Below are 17,573 nucleotides of genomic sequence, written 5' to 3' on the forward strand. Positions count from 1 at the left end.
TATGGTAAGGAAAAATCAATTTTCCCTGCTTAATAAATGTCAAATATAAACAATATTTTGGGTTTGAGTAAACACAGTGGCCTTGACATAAAATACATATGTAACCAGTATTGGTTACACAAATAAATTCCATGATGTCTAACATTAATGTAGCCTTAAAATTTCATTCTCACTTCATAACAATTTCTCAAACTAACATTTTAAATATGTAGTAGATACGTATTAATAAAGATTATAGTTAGTGATAATTAATTAAAACTAACATACCAAATTAAATAATAAATAAGAATTCAAATCTTAAAATTCTAGACTTTTAAAGAAACTTTAGATCCAACACACATTAAGAAAATCTTATGTAATCAATAGAAACAAATAAGGACTTTTGCGAAAATTATATTCTGAAATAATTAAGACAGTTCATCTATCAAGGGACAAATTTAGTTAAATTTATCAATAAAACCTAAAATATAATGAAGTGTGCCGACTGTAATAAAATTTTAAAAAGATGTTAATTTTATTGTATTTATATTTCTTGTGTTTCATTCAGTCACAAAGATGTTATACATACTTAATTTTAGATTTGCACTACAAAAGGGAAATTGTTTAAAACCATGTTGAAAAGTGAATGTATATCTTTCTTCTAGAATTTTTATCGTGAAACAATTACTTGAAATGTGTTATTTTTCTTCTTATCAAGATTCAATATTATGGTTCTATGTATAACGATAAGATAGATTAAAATAGCAAATTAATATTGACATGTTTACGATATTAAGAGTGTAAAATATGTGTTATTAGGGTAAAATAATAAAAAACTGAAAAGCATTGGTAGTTAAAATTAACAATCATAACACCAAAAAATAAGTAACTAAATATAATACGTGTATTTATGATTAGAGATGCAAAAAAGCCGGCTTTTTTGAATCGATGGTTTTTTTCACATAAAAAGCCGGCTTTTTTGGGAAAAAAACGAGAATTTTGGAAATTTTGGCTTTTTTCAACTTTATGATTTTTCTATCTAAATAGCTTTCTTATAGTATATTCTATAGTTAGATAAAAATTCCATGACCTGAATGTGATATTTCGCTCTGAAATTCACCATCAAGATGGATGGAGCACATGTTTTACGAATTAAAGCTAACATGAAGAATGTAGTATTTGAGGGTAATTTTAGAGGCTATTTAACTTTATTTTAACTTTTGAGTTATCGACATCTTTTTTCTTCTCTAGTTTGTCATCCGTGTTTCATTTCTAAGAGATTTTAGTACTCTAGCTTCTAGCGCAAAAGTTAAACTTGCCAGTTTTTCTATTTATCCGTCAAAGCGTACGTTTTTCAATATATCCGTCAAACCGTACTTCCACATTTCTGTTATACTGTAGCTGTGAAGTGATTTAGCAATAATTTTCCGGACACAACCTTGAATACCAATTTATACAAATAATCAGTAGCGGATTTAGAAAAGTACTTTAGGAGGGTTTTTTCTGATTGTTTCGTTTCCTAAAAAGTTCTAATTTTATTTGGGAAGTGCTTGAAGTTTATGAGTACAGGCATAAATAATATTTCGTTTCGTTTATATGTTTAGCAATAATCTTCCGGATACAACTTCAAAAATCATTTTATACTGAGAATCAGTGGCGGATTTAGAAAAGTATTTTGGGAAGGGTTTCTTACTAATGTTTAGTTTTTTTTAAACATTCGTAATTTTTATTTGACGGGAGCTTAAAGTTTGAGTAAAGGCATAAATAATAGATATTTCGTTTGTTGCAGACATTCCGTAACTTTGGGGAACGGGCTTCAGTCCGAAAGACCGCTCCCCTAACCTTCGCAAAACCGTCACTGCTGGTAATTAGTAATAATAACAATTTAAAAACAATAAAAAAGGAAGTCGCCCAACTCACAGTACACGCACTATTTCTACATTCACAGATGGAATGAAGAAAAGCTTTGCCAGAATGGTCGAATGCTGGTTGAATCCCGGACTTCCCGATAGAAGCGCAAAAGCTAATCACTCAGTCATGTTTGTTGTGCAGTTGTATTTAGCTTAACTTAAATATATTCCGTAGTTTTTTTTTCGGGGGGGGGGGAGTTCCGTAATGATATGTTGAATCCCTCTTGTTAAAAATTCAGAAAACTTGAGGATTGGGTAAACTGTGATGGTGGTTCTATAAAACTTAACTGTAGAATTTCAAGAATATACAGAACCAAAAGCTTTAGATGTGCAGCCTTTAGGTGTATCATATAAATCTAAGTAATTCTCTTATGTTTTATTTTAATTTTATTTTGTTTCAAAAAGAGGGTATGGAATATTTTGAAGTAAAAATACTACATACTATTTTGCTAGTTATTTGTGTATTCTTTAAAAAGAAGTGTTTACTTTTAGGGTTGGCTGATTTACACCAACTTTTTTTTTAATAACTGGTTTAAACCACAAAAATAAAAAGAATGAAAAATGCGAATCGTGTGAACTTCATGGTAACGTTTCCAGATATCAAACCACCTGCAATAGTTTTATTTCCCTTTCACCTTTTAATCAAGGTGTCCCATGTTCAATTCTCTGTCGAACCACAATCCTTTTTTCATGCGTAACCCAAGTAGCGGTTCGGATGTCAGTTTAAGCGAAAGTCTTCTCCTTGATAACCTCCGTATTTCGTAAGGATGTTAAGCCTAAATATACTAAACAAACCAAATTGTATATTTCTACATGCCTAAATGCGTGTTGTTTTATAAAGAAGCCAATATTGCTTAAATATATTGATAGAAATTGGCAAAATTTATCGATTGCCTACGTAGCTTCCAACATTAGCTTGGATTGGACTTTCAATGATATCTACGTACCGGTACTAAATTTGTAATTTAATACCTCAGTTTTAGCGTACTGATTATGGTACGTTGACCTTTAAATTTTACATGCAAAGCAATAACAGGATTTTCCCGTTATTGTCTTACATTTCAAGTAATGACGGGATTTTCCCAATGGCTAGGGCGGGAGATTCTCAACTTAAGAAATTTACTGACCGCACTTCTTTAAGCTTATGGGAGTTCTTCCGGCATAACCCCGCTGTTGCATAATAACATCAAGGCGAAACAAACTTAGGCTATTTCTGTGAATATGTAATATAAATACATAAAGCAAAAAATCTAAGTCAAAAAAGCCTGGTTTAAACCAAAAAAGCCTGGACATATTCAAAAACAACCACGGTTCTTGCCAACTCTGCTTACTTTTGTATATAGGAGGTTAAAAAATTCTTATTATATACATTGGTTAATCCTGTGAAATTCATAACATAAATATGTTGAAGAAAAATTGTTTGAAATATTTTTTCGAAATTCATAGTTTATTTTCGATGTTTTATATTATTATCAGCATCAACCACTAATTAAGTGATTTTTTGTGTTATAGAGAAGCGATACAAAGTCTGTTTCATCAATTTAAAGCAGTATTTTGAAAAAAGCCCAAAATTTCCGAAGCAAAAAAGCAAAGCAGAAAAAACCGAGTTTTTTTCCAAAAAAGCCGGTTTTTTTCCGAGCCCTTGCATCTCTATTTATGATACAACACTTTTCTTCATTATAAGATGGTATTGGAAGCTAAGTATTATAGTTTTCAAATTAACTAGAAGGAAAAGACAATTATTCATTGTACAGTTTTAATAATAGTAGCTTTGAACCAAGAAAAGCAACGCAGTTAATTGCTAATTGGTGTTTTTTTTTCTACTTAATATGGAAAAGTCATATTGATTCTCAGATAAGTAATACTGAAAATATTTAGCTGTAAAATAGTTACTTAGTATTAATATACTAAGATGTTATATTCACAGTTATAAACTTATCAATTTAATAATGTTACTTTCAAACATAATGGTAATTGTCTTAGCCAGATAAACAAAATATATTTTTCCTTGGATCTCCCGATTGTGGAAAATTATTTTCCAATGAATACAAGAAGGCAAAAGTTACATTTATGTATTCAATAGACATTCACTTTAATAGTAACCGCTATTTGATAGGCCTAAGCTTAGAAGTGGATAGTCTGGATGGTATATGCTGGAACTTCCCTCAAAACATGGAAAATTTGATCTATTAGATTCACTAAAATATAAAATAGTTATACAGAACAATTCAATACCTTTGCATTTAAGGTTAATGGGAATCGTATTGGTAATGTAAATGTTAGAGTGATAAAGTAGATATAATGCTACACCATCAAATCCGCGTAGCCAAGAAGATGTTCTGTTCTGGTATATTAGTTTAAAGGTATTATCTGAAAAGCTATACAGAACAATTCAATACCTTTGCATTTAAGGTTAATGGGAATCGTATTGGTAATGTAAATGTTAGAGTGATAAAGTAGATATAATGCTACACCATCAAATCCGCGTAGCCAAGAAGATGTTCTGTTCTGGTATATTATGGCAAACTATATGACAAGCAGAGTGTTGTAATATTGTACCTCTGAGAGGAAAGGGGGGAACTAGAATTTCTAAACTTAATCACTGCATTTTAATCCAATAAAAAATATCCCCTTAAGAAAAAATATTGTTGTACAGTCACGAACATTAATAAATGGAGGCTGAAGCCATTATTTCTTATGGCTCCAACCTCCATTTATTAATGTTCGTGGCTGTACATATCAAAGTAAGTTTAAGACGTGCGAGGGAATCTCCTACTTTTCACTTTAAGTGGTCTGTTACTATGACCTTTGAATTGAATATTGTTTTAGTGTAAATACTTTTTGCTTTTTGTATTCATTGATGAATAATTTTTTGAAAATCGGATTCTTTAATTAAATATAACTTAATTAAAGAAATGTGGCACAAATTTATGTGTACTTGTTCTCAGAATATTCACAATGAATCTGATAGGCTTTAGCAACGTTTTATGGGTAGATTATGTAAGCGGAAATGTTGATTATATTACATTGAAAAAATTTGAATTTTTTTAGCCAAAAAAATCACAACTATCGTATATATAAACATTTATATTCGTCCTGTATTTTCACGTCAAATTGGTGTGATCAATATCTATCTTTAAAACATTGCAAAAACCTATTAGGTGTATCCAACTGTATGTCCTGAGAACAAACTTATACGTAAATCACTGCTGTCTAAACATTGATAGAAAAGATTTGTTAGCAGTACTGCACGAGTGGTATTCGCTCTGTTTTTGTAGGACTTCAGTGAGAGTTTCCAGATCCTTCATGCTGGTCGAGCGTTGCGGATCCTTCGCTTGGCTAAGCTTCTCAGCCTTGTTCGTTTGTTACGCCTTTCAAGACTAGTCCGCTACGTCAGCCAATGGGAAGAAGTCTATGTAAGATTCCATTTTCTATTATTATTATTATTATTAGCATTAGCATTAGCATTATCTTCTTATTTGATTTTATTATTATCATTATATTGATGTTTGGCTATGAGTTTTCTTTACTTAAAATTGTTTGTATGAACACCCCGCTCTCTGTTTAATTAAGTTGCATATTTTTTTTTTAATTATAAATATAAATTTTTAAATATTAGTATTAAATATAACATGATTTGTTTTCAATTGGTTTCTTTTATACTATTAACAGGAGTACATGTATAAAATTTGTTCTTTTTTCTTTTTTCAGAAAGCATAAGTCGTTACAAATTTTTGCTGTGGAAGATTTTTTATAAATATGTATATTTCGTTTATTGACGTGTTTATTTGCTACGGAATGATGTTTTATTAATGCACTTTAATGAATTATTATCAAGGAGGTTAAAGTTATTAGGAGAGGTGGTAATCTTGAATGCAATTTTCTGAGAAAAAATCTAACATATATTATACCGTAACAAAAAATATTTCGACAAATATTTTTTTATTTTATTAATCAATATTTTTTAATAGACTGGGTACTTTGATTATGAATATACTGTAATCGTTTAAAAATAATGGGTTAAACTACCTCGGTTCATTTACATCTCTCTGATACTCTATAAACTTATTACCATTGCTTGTTCAAACATTGTTATTTAAATTCTATGTACATAATTCTCTTCTATATTGCGGTCCAATTCCCCCAGGAGAAGACATACTTTAGTTCGAACATTAAGCTGTTGGTCTACCACAAGCAATATTGAAAATATACATATATTAAGCTTCAAATCAAGGAATTTACTTAATTAAGTAATTTCCTAATCACCTGGTTCACTCATTACCAACTTGTTCACTTCAGAAATTTTACCTGATTATATTCTTAGCAAGATGCTCCAAAATGACTGGTTACATACTTGGCTCTCTTAAAAAGAACAATGCAATTCTATGTAGAATTTATTCACAGACAACAAGATACATTGATTGAAGATGTAAGATGTAACGCGCTGTAATGCATTATATAGAAGCAGAGAAACATGACTTGAAATAGAGTTGATACTATTTTTGAAAAGAGTGTCTTTTTGACATTTGGAACAAAACTGACGGTTTCCAGGATTTTTTTACAACGTTGAAGGTATTAAGTCCTTTCTACGTCACATTGTAGTGTTCGTTCCGAAGTTATTGATGAAAATGTATAAGACATGCCATTTTACTTGTAACTGACGTGAGTAAAATAGTAAATGACACAATAATATAATCATTTTTCTAACCACTTCAAACACCAGTATGTGTGCGTAGTATATCTAAAGTGACCGATTTCTCTTAAAGGTATAAGAAAGGAAGAGATACCTCGTAGATAGGTGTTACGGTTGAATTATAAATGATGTTACAACTTCATTATTAGGATAATTAGTTTTTATTAGTAATAGTATCTCTACATTGCTTCCGTCAAATTTGGTTTTCTGCTGTGTTGTAATGGACGGGGCGTTTCGTATTGACAGTAATTCATTCCTTCTGTCTAGCTATCGCTGCGACATCATTTCTTGTTAGTTCTTAGCAAAAATCAATATGAGTTGTGTTATGGGAAGCACAGGAGGAAATGTTAAGAGCATTACATTACCAGATTTTTGGCTTACATTACATATCGTATAGTGTCGCTTTATATCAAGCTGTTTTGTATTGTAATTAAGTGTGGTCAGGTTATGGGCTTTTTCTGTATTGCTACTTTATCGTCCACAAATAAGCGTTATCTTGTTTAAAGATTTTTCTACGTTCTTTCCAAACGTATTAATATTATATGACTTGGAATGTTTTCTTCTTTGTTATTTAATGTTCATAATAGAATGATTTCGAGCTTTGAGTAATTTGGAACATGTGTTTGTCCTGTACGCTATGTTGCTGAGAGTTGACTACTTTTGCCTGATCTTGCCAATTCTTTTTGTCGTTGCAGGGAATATTCTTTGTAAGTTTGTGTAGATAGCTTTAGTAAATTATCGTATTTCCTCCAAAAATCCTTTCTTCTTCCAAAAAAAAGTTCTTCTGATAAATTTATCTTTTTAAAACTTCAATCTGGTAACCCTATATTGTCATAACTTGGATTTACACGTAAACATATCAAAAATTTGTTAAATGTTTCGTTTAAACACAGCAGACTCTTAACAATTATGATTAGTATTTGTGTTTTATTTTGCACACAATATATTAAGTTAAGGAAGAAAGAAGAAAAGATTATTACAAAATGGAATCAGGAAAGTTGTGCGTCTGGGAACAAGAGTCAGGAATGACATGGATCTCTCAACAGAAAAGAACTTTATTAACGAATTTTTTTCATGACCAGTATGAGTGAAATGAATATGAAAAGAGGAAATTGGAGTACAAAAGGAAGAGTGATCAAGAAAGAAGGAAGAAAATGAAAGAGGACTAGGAAGAGTGAAATGAGATAAAAGAGAAAAAGAGAAGATATTGTAGTGAGAGGTAAAATGTATGAGAGAAGATACAGAAATAATACAAAGAATTATAAAGAAAAGGAAGGTATCTCAATGTACAGGAAACGAAGCAAGGGGTTATTGGAGACACTAAGGGAAAAAGAGGAACTAGTGGTAGGAATAATGGAGAAAAAACTAATAATAGGATCTATATATAATCCAGTGTAGTGAATGTGATATGTGATATGTTAGAGGAACAGAAAAGAGATTAAAGAAGCGATTTAAACAATATAAGAACGAAATACGGCTAGGAAGAAATAGAAATGCAGTTTACAAACACATAAGAGAAATGGGACATGCGATTAATTGGAATTAGGTAGAAGTTCTAAGCTAAAAAGACAAATGGATGATCCGGAGATGGAAAAGAGGCAATATGCATTGAAATCGAAGGTGATAATGTGATGAACTGGAAATCAGGAATTTAAATTGATGAACATAGAATAACTTAAGTTTGTTTAAACAGCCACCGCACCTCTTCACTAAAATAGTCCCAAACCTTAAAAAGAAGCTTTAAGAAATAAGTAATTATTTGTTACTTGTTTTTTTATCGTAAAATTTCCGTTCTTTAGTTACAAAATACTATGAAGCAAAAAGTAATTAAACAGATATTCGATTATGTCCTTACAGGTTGGGTTTAAAAATATTTTTGAAGTAAAATTGGGAAATCATTGAATACTTGGTGAGCCAGTATATTGAAACTGTTATAACTGTTTTCACTTTATTATTATTAATTTTCTCACGAGACGGTTCTAATTTGTTAAAGCACGACGAATTTACTCCAGGTTCCACTAAAAGACTTTGAGAACGTATAGGATATCTTAAACATAATCCATATTTTCATCAAATGATAGTATAGAATATTACCTATATATATATTGATAATTTTAACACCATTTCCAACAGCACAAAGTACTATCAAGAAATTAATTTTTTTCTTTCTTGGCTCGTGCTTTATTTGTCATCGCTTCCTATTTAGGCTGTCAACTTCTTTAGCATCTTTTTCTCTTTTTATATACGTACTACAGCTTCTAACTAACTATTTTATTAGGTTAACAATTATAATACCGCTAATAGATGTTGCAGTCAAAATGTGAAAAGAGGAATCAATTCATTGAGAGCAGTAATTCTGAAGAGGTGCAAGTATATTACCATATTTTGTACAAATAATCTCTTCTAGTTTTTGCTACACATAGTTATTTCCTATAGCTTCAATAAAGCATCCATACAGCGCGTTATGGAAAAAATGTATAGAAACACTTCATGTAACAGAGATGAATAATAATACCAATTCAGTAGAGTAAATATAGTGTTAATTAACCATCTGGGCTTTACAACTATGACAACCAGTAGACATTTGCTTTTTCAAATTACCAACAGATTCATATATTACTTATGCAGTGGCGTACCGCAGCTTATATAGGATAAAATGTTTACAATTCAACAGCATTTCTCGATAGCCCATATATTATATTTTGATATCGCACACCCGGTAGAAGAGTGTTACAACTCAAAAAATCGAAATTTTCAGTTATCATCGCTCAAAAGAGAATACAGAGAGAGAAGCGAGCTCTACCTGGGGATATTTTCGCATAAACAAAATTAAGAAATTAACCCCTAGCCTAGATAGCACATATACCAGTATTCCAGGAGCGATTTTGATAGAATAACAAACTTTAAAAGTCATGTTCTCGCAAATGTGCATTTTGACTTGTAACAGTCTTCCGCCGGGTGTACGATATTTTATAATACATGCCTAAATACTGTCTTTACAATAATCATGTATCCACTAAAAATTATAAAGTAAACACTTTACCTGAAGCTAACAAGGCTGAACTCAGAAAATAAATTTCGAATATATCTTATTTACTTAAGAAAAAGGAAAGAGAGAAACTTGAAACTGACATATTTGGTCTAGGAATTAATTCGTGCGGTTGGTACGCACACATTGAAGCTGTAGTACAAACACAAAATACATAAATACCTTAAGAAAAATATTGTCCATCGCTAGCCACCACTTTCGCCCATCTGTCAGGCAATGTACGGATTCCGTGGCGAAAGAACTCCTCATCCTTGGAAGCGATCCAGTCAGAGACCCATGTTTCGATATCTTCTGAAGAAGTAAACCGCTGTCCAATCAAATCGTTGTTCATGCAATCGAACAAGTAGTAGTCCGAAGGAGCAACGTCTGGTGAATACGGCGGGTGGGGTAAAACTTCCCATCCGACATTTTCTAAATAGGTTTTGACCGGTTTTGCGACATGTGGGCGAGCGTTATCATGTTGAACAATAAGTTTATCATGTCTGTTCTCCCATTCTGGTCGTGTTCTGGCCAGAGCTTGCTTCAAACGCATTAATTGTCGTCGATAACGTTCTCCATTCATAGTTTCACCCGGTTGCAGCAGCTCATAGTACACCACACCTTTCATATCCCACCATATGCACAGCATAACCTTTGCACAGTGAATATCTCGTTTTGGTTGTGATGGACCTGGTTCACCTGGTTTCACCCAGGCCTTTTTTCATTTAGGGTTCTCGTAATGGATCCACTTCTCATCACCCGTAATAATTCGATGCAGAAACCCCTTTCTGCTCTGTCGTTGAAGCATCAATTCGCAAATGGTTTTTCGTCTTTCAACGTCTCTGTCTTTCAATTCATGTGGAACCCAATGTGACATCTTTTGAATCATTCCCATGGCTTTCAAGTGTTTGGAGACTGTTGTTTGATCAACGCCTAATGCTGCTGCAAGTTGTTCCTGCGTTTGACACGAATCCTGCTCGAGCAATGCTGTCAATTCTTCGTCTTGAATTTTTTTTGGCTGTCCAGCTCGCTCTTGGTCTGCCAAGCCGAAATCACCACTTCTAAACCGTGCAAACCACTTCTGACACGTTCGCTCAGCTAGAGCATGGTCACCATACACTTCCACCAAAATACGATGACTTTCAGTCGCACTTTTCTGCATGTTAAAGTAATGCAGCAGGACACCCCGCAAAAACACTTTATCAGGCACAAATTGCGCCATGTTCACTTAACTACAAACTGGTGTTGTTGACGCTTTAATCCACTGCCCTATACTACGAACGATACGCGATGACAGGGGTTTGCAACACATGTGTGGATACACGGAACTGTGGGACGCTCCGTTCGTTGCGCCATCTCTTGTCCACCCGCACGAATTAATTCCTAGACCAAATAGAATGCAGCTTTGCACAGTGTAAATTTGATATATTTTTGTAGGGTTTCTTCCACAACACTCTCTTAAGATAGGTATTGGATACTCTAAACTTTTCTTCTCCCATCTCCTGAATAATATATCAGAATTACTCCTGAATAGTATGACAAAATTAATGTTAAATTTTAGAGGCACACTGACCCAGAAACACTTCAATTTGGCATTGAGTTAGAATGCAGTTTTGCACAATGTAAATTTGATATATTTTTGTAGGGTTTCTCCCACATCACTCTCTTAAGATAGGTCTTGGATACTCTAAACCTTTCTTCTCCCATCTCCTAAATAATATATCAGAATTACTCCTGAATAAAATGACAGAATTAACGTTAAATTTTAGAGGCACACTGACCCAGAAACGCTCGAATTCGGCATTCAACATGCTAATAAAAAGGAGCTCTATCACCACAATGTATAATCAACACAAACTTACAGTCCCAAATTCTACTGTACCTTTTTTTTAGTTTTCTTTTTAGTCTAGTGGTCAGAGTGCGTGATGACTCACTAGATCCCGGATGAACGTTGGAGTAGGCCGTAAATACAAAATCAATCAACCCTTTGCTTCATTTCGTCTCACCGTACCTCATCTGTTCTGTATTGGACGGCAATATGCAAAAATGGACTAAAGTAGTATCAAAACAACACGTGAGAAAACGTAAAATATAACAATTTAAGTAGTATATTCTTTCCTTTACATTTTTAAATGCAGGTACTGAAGAAATTTAACTACTGAATATGAAAAATATACTGAATATTTTAGCGCAGAAGTTTGATGGAAGATCGAACGGATTTATGTTCCATGCCAAAGATGATATATCACTCGATGGCACACGCAGTGGAAATCAGTTGGATGGACAGTTTGATACTAAATTTAATATTAAAAAACTGGATCATGTCTGAGCCATTTACTATTAGTAGGAATGTTTTTATTTCTCTGATTAGAAAATGTAAAATAGTCAACTCGCAATGAATAGCCAGGACAAACCATAGCGCAAATATATATATATATATATATATATATATATATATATATATATATATATATATATATATATATATATATATACAGGGTGTCCAATATACAATACAACCCGAAGTTTGCTATAGTAAAACTTTTGAACCAGAAGCGGTACACGAATAATAGTTATACCAAAATAAAGCCTTGTTCATATACAGGGTGCGGAAAAAGTCCCGGAACGGCCCAATATCTCTCGAAATATAAAAATCAGCAAAACAAATCAAAATACCAAGGGTGGATAACTTAACGAAATGTGCAATATTTACATTTTGTTATCTGTTACGGTTACTATTTTGTAACCCATTTCTGCACCTAGTTAATAACGTTATTAGTCAGTGTAACTTTTAAAATGGTACGCTCTGAATTATGTTACGCTGAGTAACGTTACTCAATGGAACATTCTGCATTTTGGTATTGTAGTTACGGTCACGAAGGGATTAGCGTTACTCGAAATACCCACGTAGGTCGTACCTGCTTGAGATTGTTAAGATAAAACTGGTTCCACTGAATACCAGTTCTCTCTCGAACCCAATGGGTTTTGTTCCTTGATTTTAGCGATATGAAACGTATTGAAATTCTGCAGAACATTTTTGTGTAAGTAGACATATTTTTGTTATGATGAGTACCATTTCTATGTTTCTCTTTTCTTTATCGGTTACCTTTTGTACCTGTATTTCATCTTCTTCAATTCTGATGGTCTTGGAGTTACGCTTGAGTAACGTTTAAACATCCTTGGCGACAGGGAGTCTAAGGTTGGCTTTAAAATAATCTCCATTATACTAGTAAATAAATTCCACGTTTTTCAGCCTGATTTCTTTTTCCTCATACTTAAGATTCAGTAAACACCTTAGGCCCCCCAGGCACATGTTCTTTGAGAATAGCATTACTTTGATTGCTCTGTATTTAAAAAGAGGAAAAAGAGAAATGATCAAAGAGTGAAGTTTTTAATGTAAGCTTATTGATAAGATTTTTACTTCTTGTGATGACACTGCCGATAGTTGAGTTGATTTGGAGTTTAACGTCCTTTTCGGCAGCGAGGCTTTATGAGACGGGACCTACTGATTAACATGGAATCGAAACCACATGTGCTCACGCCGGGAATCGAACCCGTTTCTTCCAGGCGAAAGGCGCGTACGCTAAGCGCTTAGGCATGAAGGAGCTCACTGCCGGTAGTCACCATATATGTTTATTTTACAACAGTCTTGCACTGACCAATGTGGTTGATGCTCGAGCTCACTTCCCAACAAGGATCGAACCCGGAGCTACATACACCAAAGTTACACATATACTGGCCCCCAGGGAAGCAGGAAGGCCATTTCATTTGCTTGCAAGCAATTTAGTTTATAAATCAAATACATATCAGACATCAGTGGCATAGCGAGAAACTCATCAAGGGGGACCAACACACAAGATTTGGTAGAAAGAATCTTCTGAGGGGGTGCACCAATAACTACCAGTAGGCCTACATTTGAATTGAATTGAATTTTTTTAAATGCCTTTAGCACCTGTGGTGTGAATGAGGAAATGCCCTGGAAATCCTAAGTATCTGTTCTCGGTGAATCCTTTTGTTGAACGTTTAGAAAATTGACTTAAACTATCGATTTTGCAAAACTTCCCTTTGATTTAAGCCCAAATCGAAACATGACAGAGGAAAATTTCGGAAAGTGTTGCTATTTTCACTTCTAGCTTCTCACTTTAGGTAGTGTATATTTACAAGGGAGGGGGTGCACGTGCACCTTTGCACCTTTAAACATATTTCTATTTTATCTTATTTTTGTAAAAAAAAAAAAAAAAAAATCTGCCAGAGAAAGAAAATTGTCAAAAAGTGCTACCCATTCAGAAGACTATTTTCTTCTCATGTGAATGTTTTGACTTCTCGTGGCAATGTGGTAATCTACAGTTTATTTTGTCTCATTTTCTCCCTTTGATTTTTAATGTTCAATTTATTGTTTAAATGCTTATAAGTTAACTTGCAAGAAAGTGTCATAGTCGAAGGTTGTACTACTTGTAGAACTGATATTAAAAAGTAAATAAAAGAATTATCATGGAAACAAATTTTCCATGTTGTATTCTGAAAACAAGCATAGGGTTCTTGCGGTTCGAAATTGCGGTTCTGAAATTAATATATCGCAGGCATTTGTTGATATAGTAGCCAACATGTTGGTTCTCACCAGGTACATTCGTGAAGTGTCCCCTCCAGTCGAGATTCGTGTAAAATTGATTTAAATACAAAGTTCTCTGCTGTCTAATGTGTATTGTACTAAATTCAGCTGCCCATGCCGGTAATTGGCATATTTATGGGCCTTCATATATCCGGAATTCTATCATACACTACCATAACGCTCGGACACAAAATTTATTTTAGTTTCTTTAGATGTTACTCACTGGACATGAATATGGGCATATGAAAAACAAATTGGATCAAGTACTGCTTCTGACACATGTTACCCATCCCGGCCGCCATATTATATTTTACTTTTGGTTTTTCAAATGGAAATAGGTGCAAGTGTTACATCGGACATTTACGTTTACATTCACTGGTGTAATATATTTTACCGTAGCTTGTACCATTTGGAAGGCATTACATGTTCATTCCCTCCAGCCACTTTGCGAATAGACATTGCAGGTTAATATTAGTTACGCTTACGTTTTTGATGTTGACAAATCAAAACAATTTCTAACTGGTAAACTCCTTAAAACAATCTTATTACATTTCCATGAGTGATTGTTATTACTTCCATGTTATACTATAATAAGGAAGTATTGTATTACTGTCAAAATGCCTAATGTAGATCCAGATACGGCCAAATTTGGGTAAAGACCTACCATTTCCGTATTGACATCTGTGTGTCTGCATGTATATAAGTTCAGAGAATATTTCATCAACGATAACACATAAAAGATTGCATATACACACGGAGCCCTGCACAACTTTCTATTTGGTTCAATATGAAGTGCTTGACATTTACAAGCTACGATAAAACTCAGTACACCAATGAAATTCCGAGAAAAGTTTACATTAATTTGATGTATCATTTGAACCAATTGCCATTTGAAAAACCGAAAGTTAAATCCAAGATGGCGGCCAAGGTGGGTAACATATGTCAGAGAAGAAGTACTTGATTCAATTTGTTCTGCATATGCCCATATTCATGTCCAGTGAAATCTAAAGAAACTAAAATCAACTTTGTGTCCGAGTGTTATAGTAGTGTATGATTGAATTCTGGATATATGAAGGCCCATAAATATGGAAATTACCGGTATGGGCCGCTTAAATTAGTACAATACACATTGGGCCACGGAGAACTTTGCATTTGAATCAATGTTACACGAATCCCGAGGGGACACTTCGCGAATGTACCTTGTCAGTCTCCGTACAACTTGGAATCGCTTAACATTAGTTTTACGGGAAGAAAAAAACGACATCATTTGGAACAACTTTCCAGTTTCGATCATCTGTATTTCCTCCTTATTTATTCGGTGTAAGGACCTCAAACTTATTTTGTTGGATCTTGCTTATCGAAAGGTTTTTAAAACTGCGTTACTGCCCCCAAAGTCTGAAATTCAGGGTGGGGTGGGGGCGGATGCCCTCCTGCTCCATTGACGCCCCTATCTAGCGGCTGTCATATGAAACTATCCCACGGCCTTTAACGTGGCTTCAGTTATACTTATTGCGGACTCTTGACTGCGAAAATATTACGTTTGGAAATAAAATTCATTTGCTGAGCAAACCTGAACCTTATTGAAAATGGACTTGGATCCACAGTGCTCTGAACGCCTCAAATATTACTTTTCTTCAATGAATTATTGACTTAAAAAACAACCAATTACATAGGCTTGCAGAAAATATTCTAAAGTTAGCACAACATGAAGTGTGCTTCAAACTATCATTACTTTTCGAAAATTTATTATTTTAAGATAATTTTATTAGCATGAGTGTTCTGAAATAGTAATCAAATTTTTGCAATTAAAATTCACACCCGCCTCCATGAAACGCGATCTTAGCCCCTAAGAGCATAATTAGGAAATTTTCAGAAGCAGTAACTCCGAAAGACTTGTTTTAAGCCTAAAGTAACCGCACAAGCGTATTTCTGGTAAAGTTCTAGCCTTAAAACACGTAACATGACTCCATTTGTATTTGAAATTTTGAATTCCAATCAAAGATGGCAGCCATGATGCTTGATAGCACTATCTGATGTGTCAGACCACTTAAAAGTTTCACCTTTCTCCCTCAATCCGTTCTCAACGCACAAAGGTGGTGAGGACTTTTGTTTCACCATGCATATTGATAGATTGTGTGAAATCTCCACAGTAGGTAGATTTTAAAATCTACCTAAAAAGCTAATTACAACCAAGAAAGTACTTATGAGAATCACTGGCAAGAGGGTGTAATAAAAAGGGGTTGGAATATGAAATAAGTTGAGAATTACTAAACTATACTGAAATATTCTGTACCCAGCACAGTGTTATAAATCAGGATAAAATAAATGAAAAGGTCGGTTGCTAGTAAAGAGCAAAAAGTCCTAAGAAATAAGTTATTACATGATTTTGAAACATGTTAAAAATCGTGTTTTAAACTGTTAAAAATGTTTAAAACATGTGTTTTTTTCGTCTGTGTTTTAAATCATGTTTAAAATGTTTTGAACATCTTTTTTTATGTTTAAACACATGTTTTGTTCTTTTTTTTAAAAAAAATAAAACTATTTTTCCAACTCTTGTCTGGTGCTTAAGTAATATAAAACAAAACCATGTACCAAATTGGTCGCCAGGTTGGAATTTTCGATCGCCAGATCGCCAATGATGACTGAATATTTCAGTTTGGCGATAGATATTTGCATAAATTATATCTTAAAAAAAAAAAAACTATATGATCTTGTTGCTGGATTCAGACTTGAGGTTTCGTGGCGTGCCTGTAATATATAGCAAATCAATATATAGAAGTCATTACATATGCCGGCATGAAAAGGTAAGAAATATGGCGTTTGAAGCGAATAACTGACAATGTACAGGGCCAAATGAACACATTCTCACACCCAAAATTATATTTCAGCCCCTTCACCTTCCGTCAAACAAAATATATTCGTAGTTCTTTTGTTGTTGTAAAGGCGAACCTGTCCTTTGCCCTGTCGCTTTGTAAAATATAGCGATCTTTATTCTTTGGACAATGGGCTATCTGCGCACCATATTTCGATTATATTCAGCCAGTAGTTACGGAGAAATAAAATAGAACATATAAGGCAAGCCGAGCCGAGCCTATCGCCGGCCGAGCTCGGCCATCACATGTAGTGATCTTTATTTCTTAGATGATTGGGTATTTTCGCATCAAGTTTGGTTTAAATTTAGCTGATAGTTACCGAGGAATAAAGTAGTACATACACACACACATAATTACAGTACATCTGGAGTAAAAGTACAACATCCGGTCAGCTTACGCCGGGAACTAAAAAGAAAAGTTCTAACACCAGGATCACAATTAGAACATACTATATGTAAGCGGAATCCACTTTCAACATCGC

At 33.6% G+C, this 17,573-nt stretch overlaps 1 protein-coding gene across 3 annotated transcripts in view; it reads left to right on the forward strand.

Annotated features, from left to right (window-relative positions):
* Positions 1–17,573, forward strand: part of Ih (hyperpolarization activated cyclic nucleotide gated potassium channel Ih) — a 311,031-nt gene that overhangs the window by 113,049 nt on the left and 180,409 nt on the right. For all 3 annotated transcript variants that reach the window (XM_081745789.1, XM_081745794.1, XM_081745799.1), the window contains exon 3: positions 5,168–5,305. In XM_081745789.1, coding sequence (XP_081601915.1) covers positions 5,168–5,305 — 138 coding nt within the window. The remainder of the gene's footprint in view (positions 1–5,167; positions 5,306–17,573) is intronic.

Source organism: Thermobia domestica, chromosome 2 (assembly GCF_964235325.1).
Source record: "Thermobia domestica chromosome 2, izTheDome1.hap1.1, whole genome shotgun sequence".
NCBI classification, from domain to species: Eukaryota; Metazoa; Arthropoda; class Insecta; order Zygentoma; family Lepismatidae; genus Thermobia; species Thermobia domestica.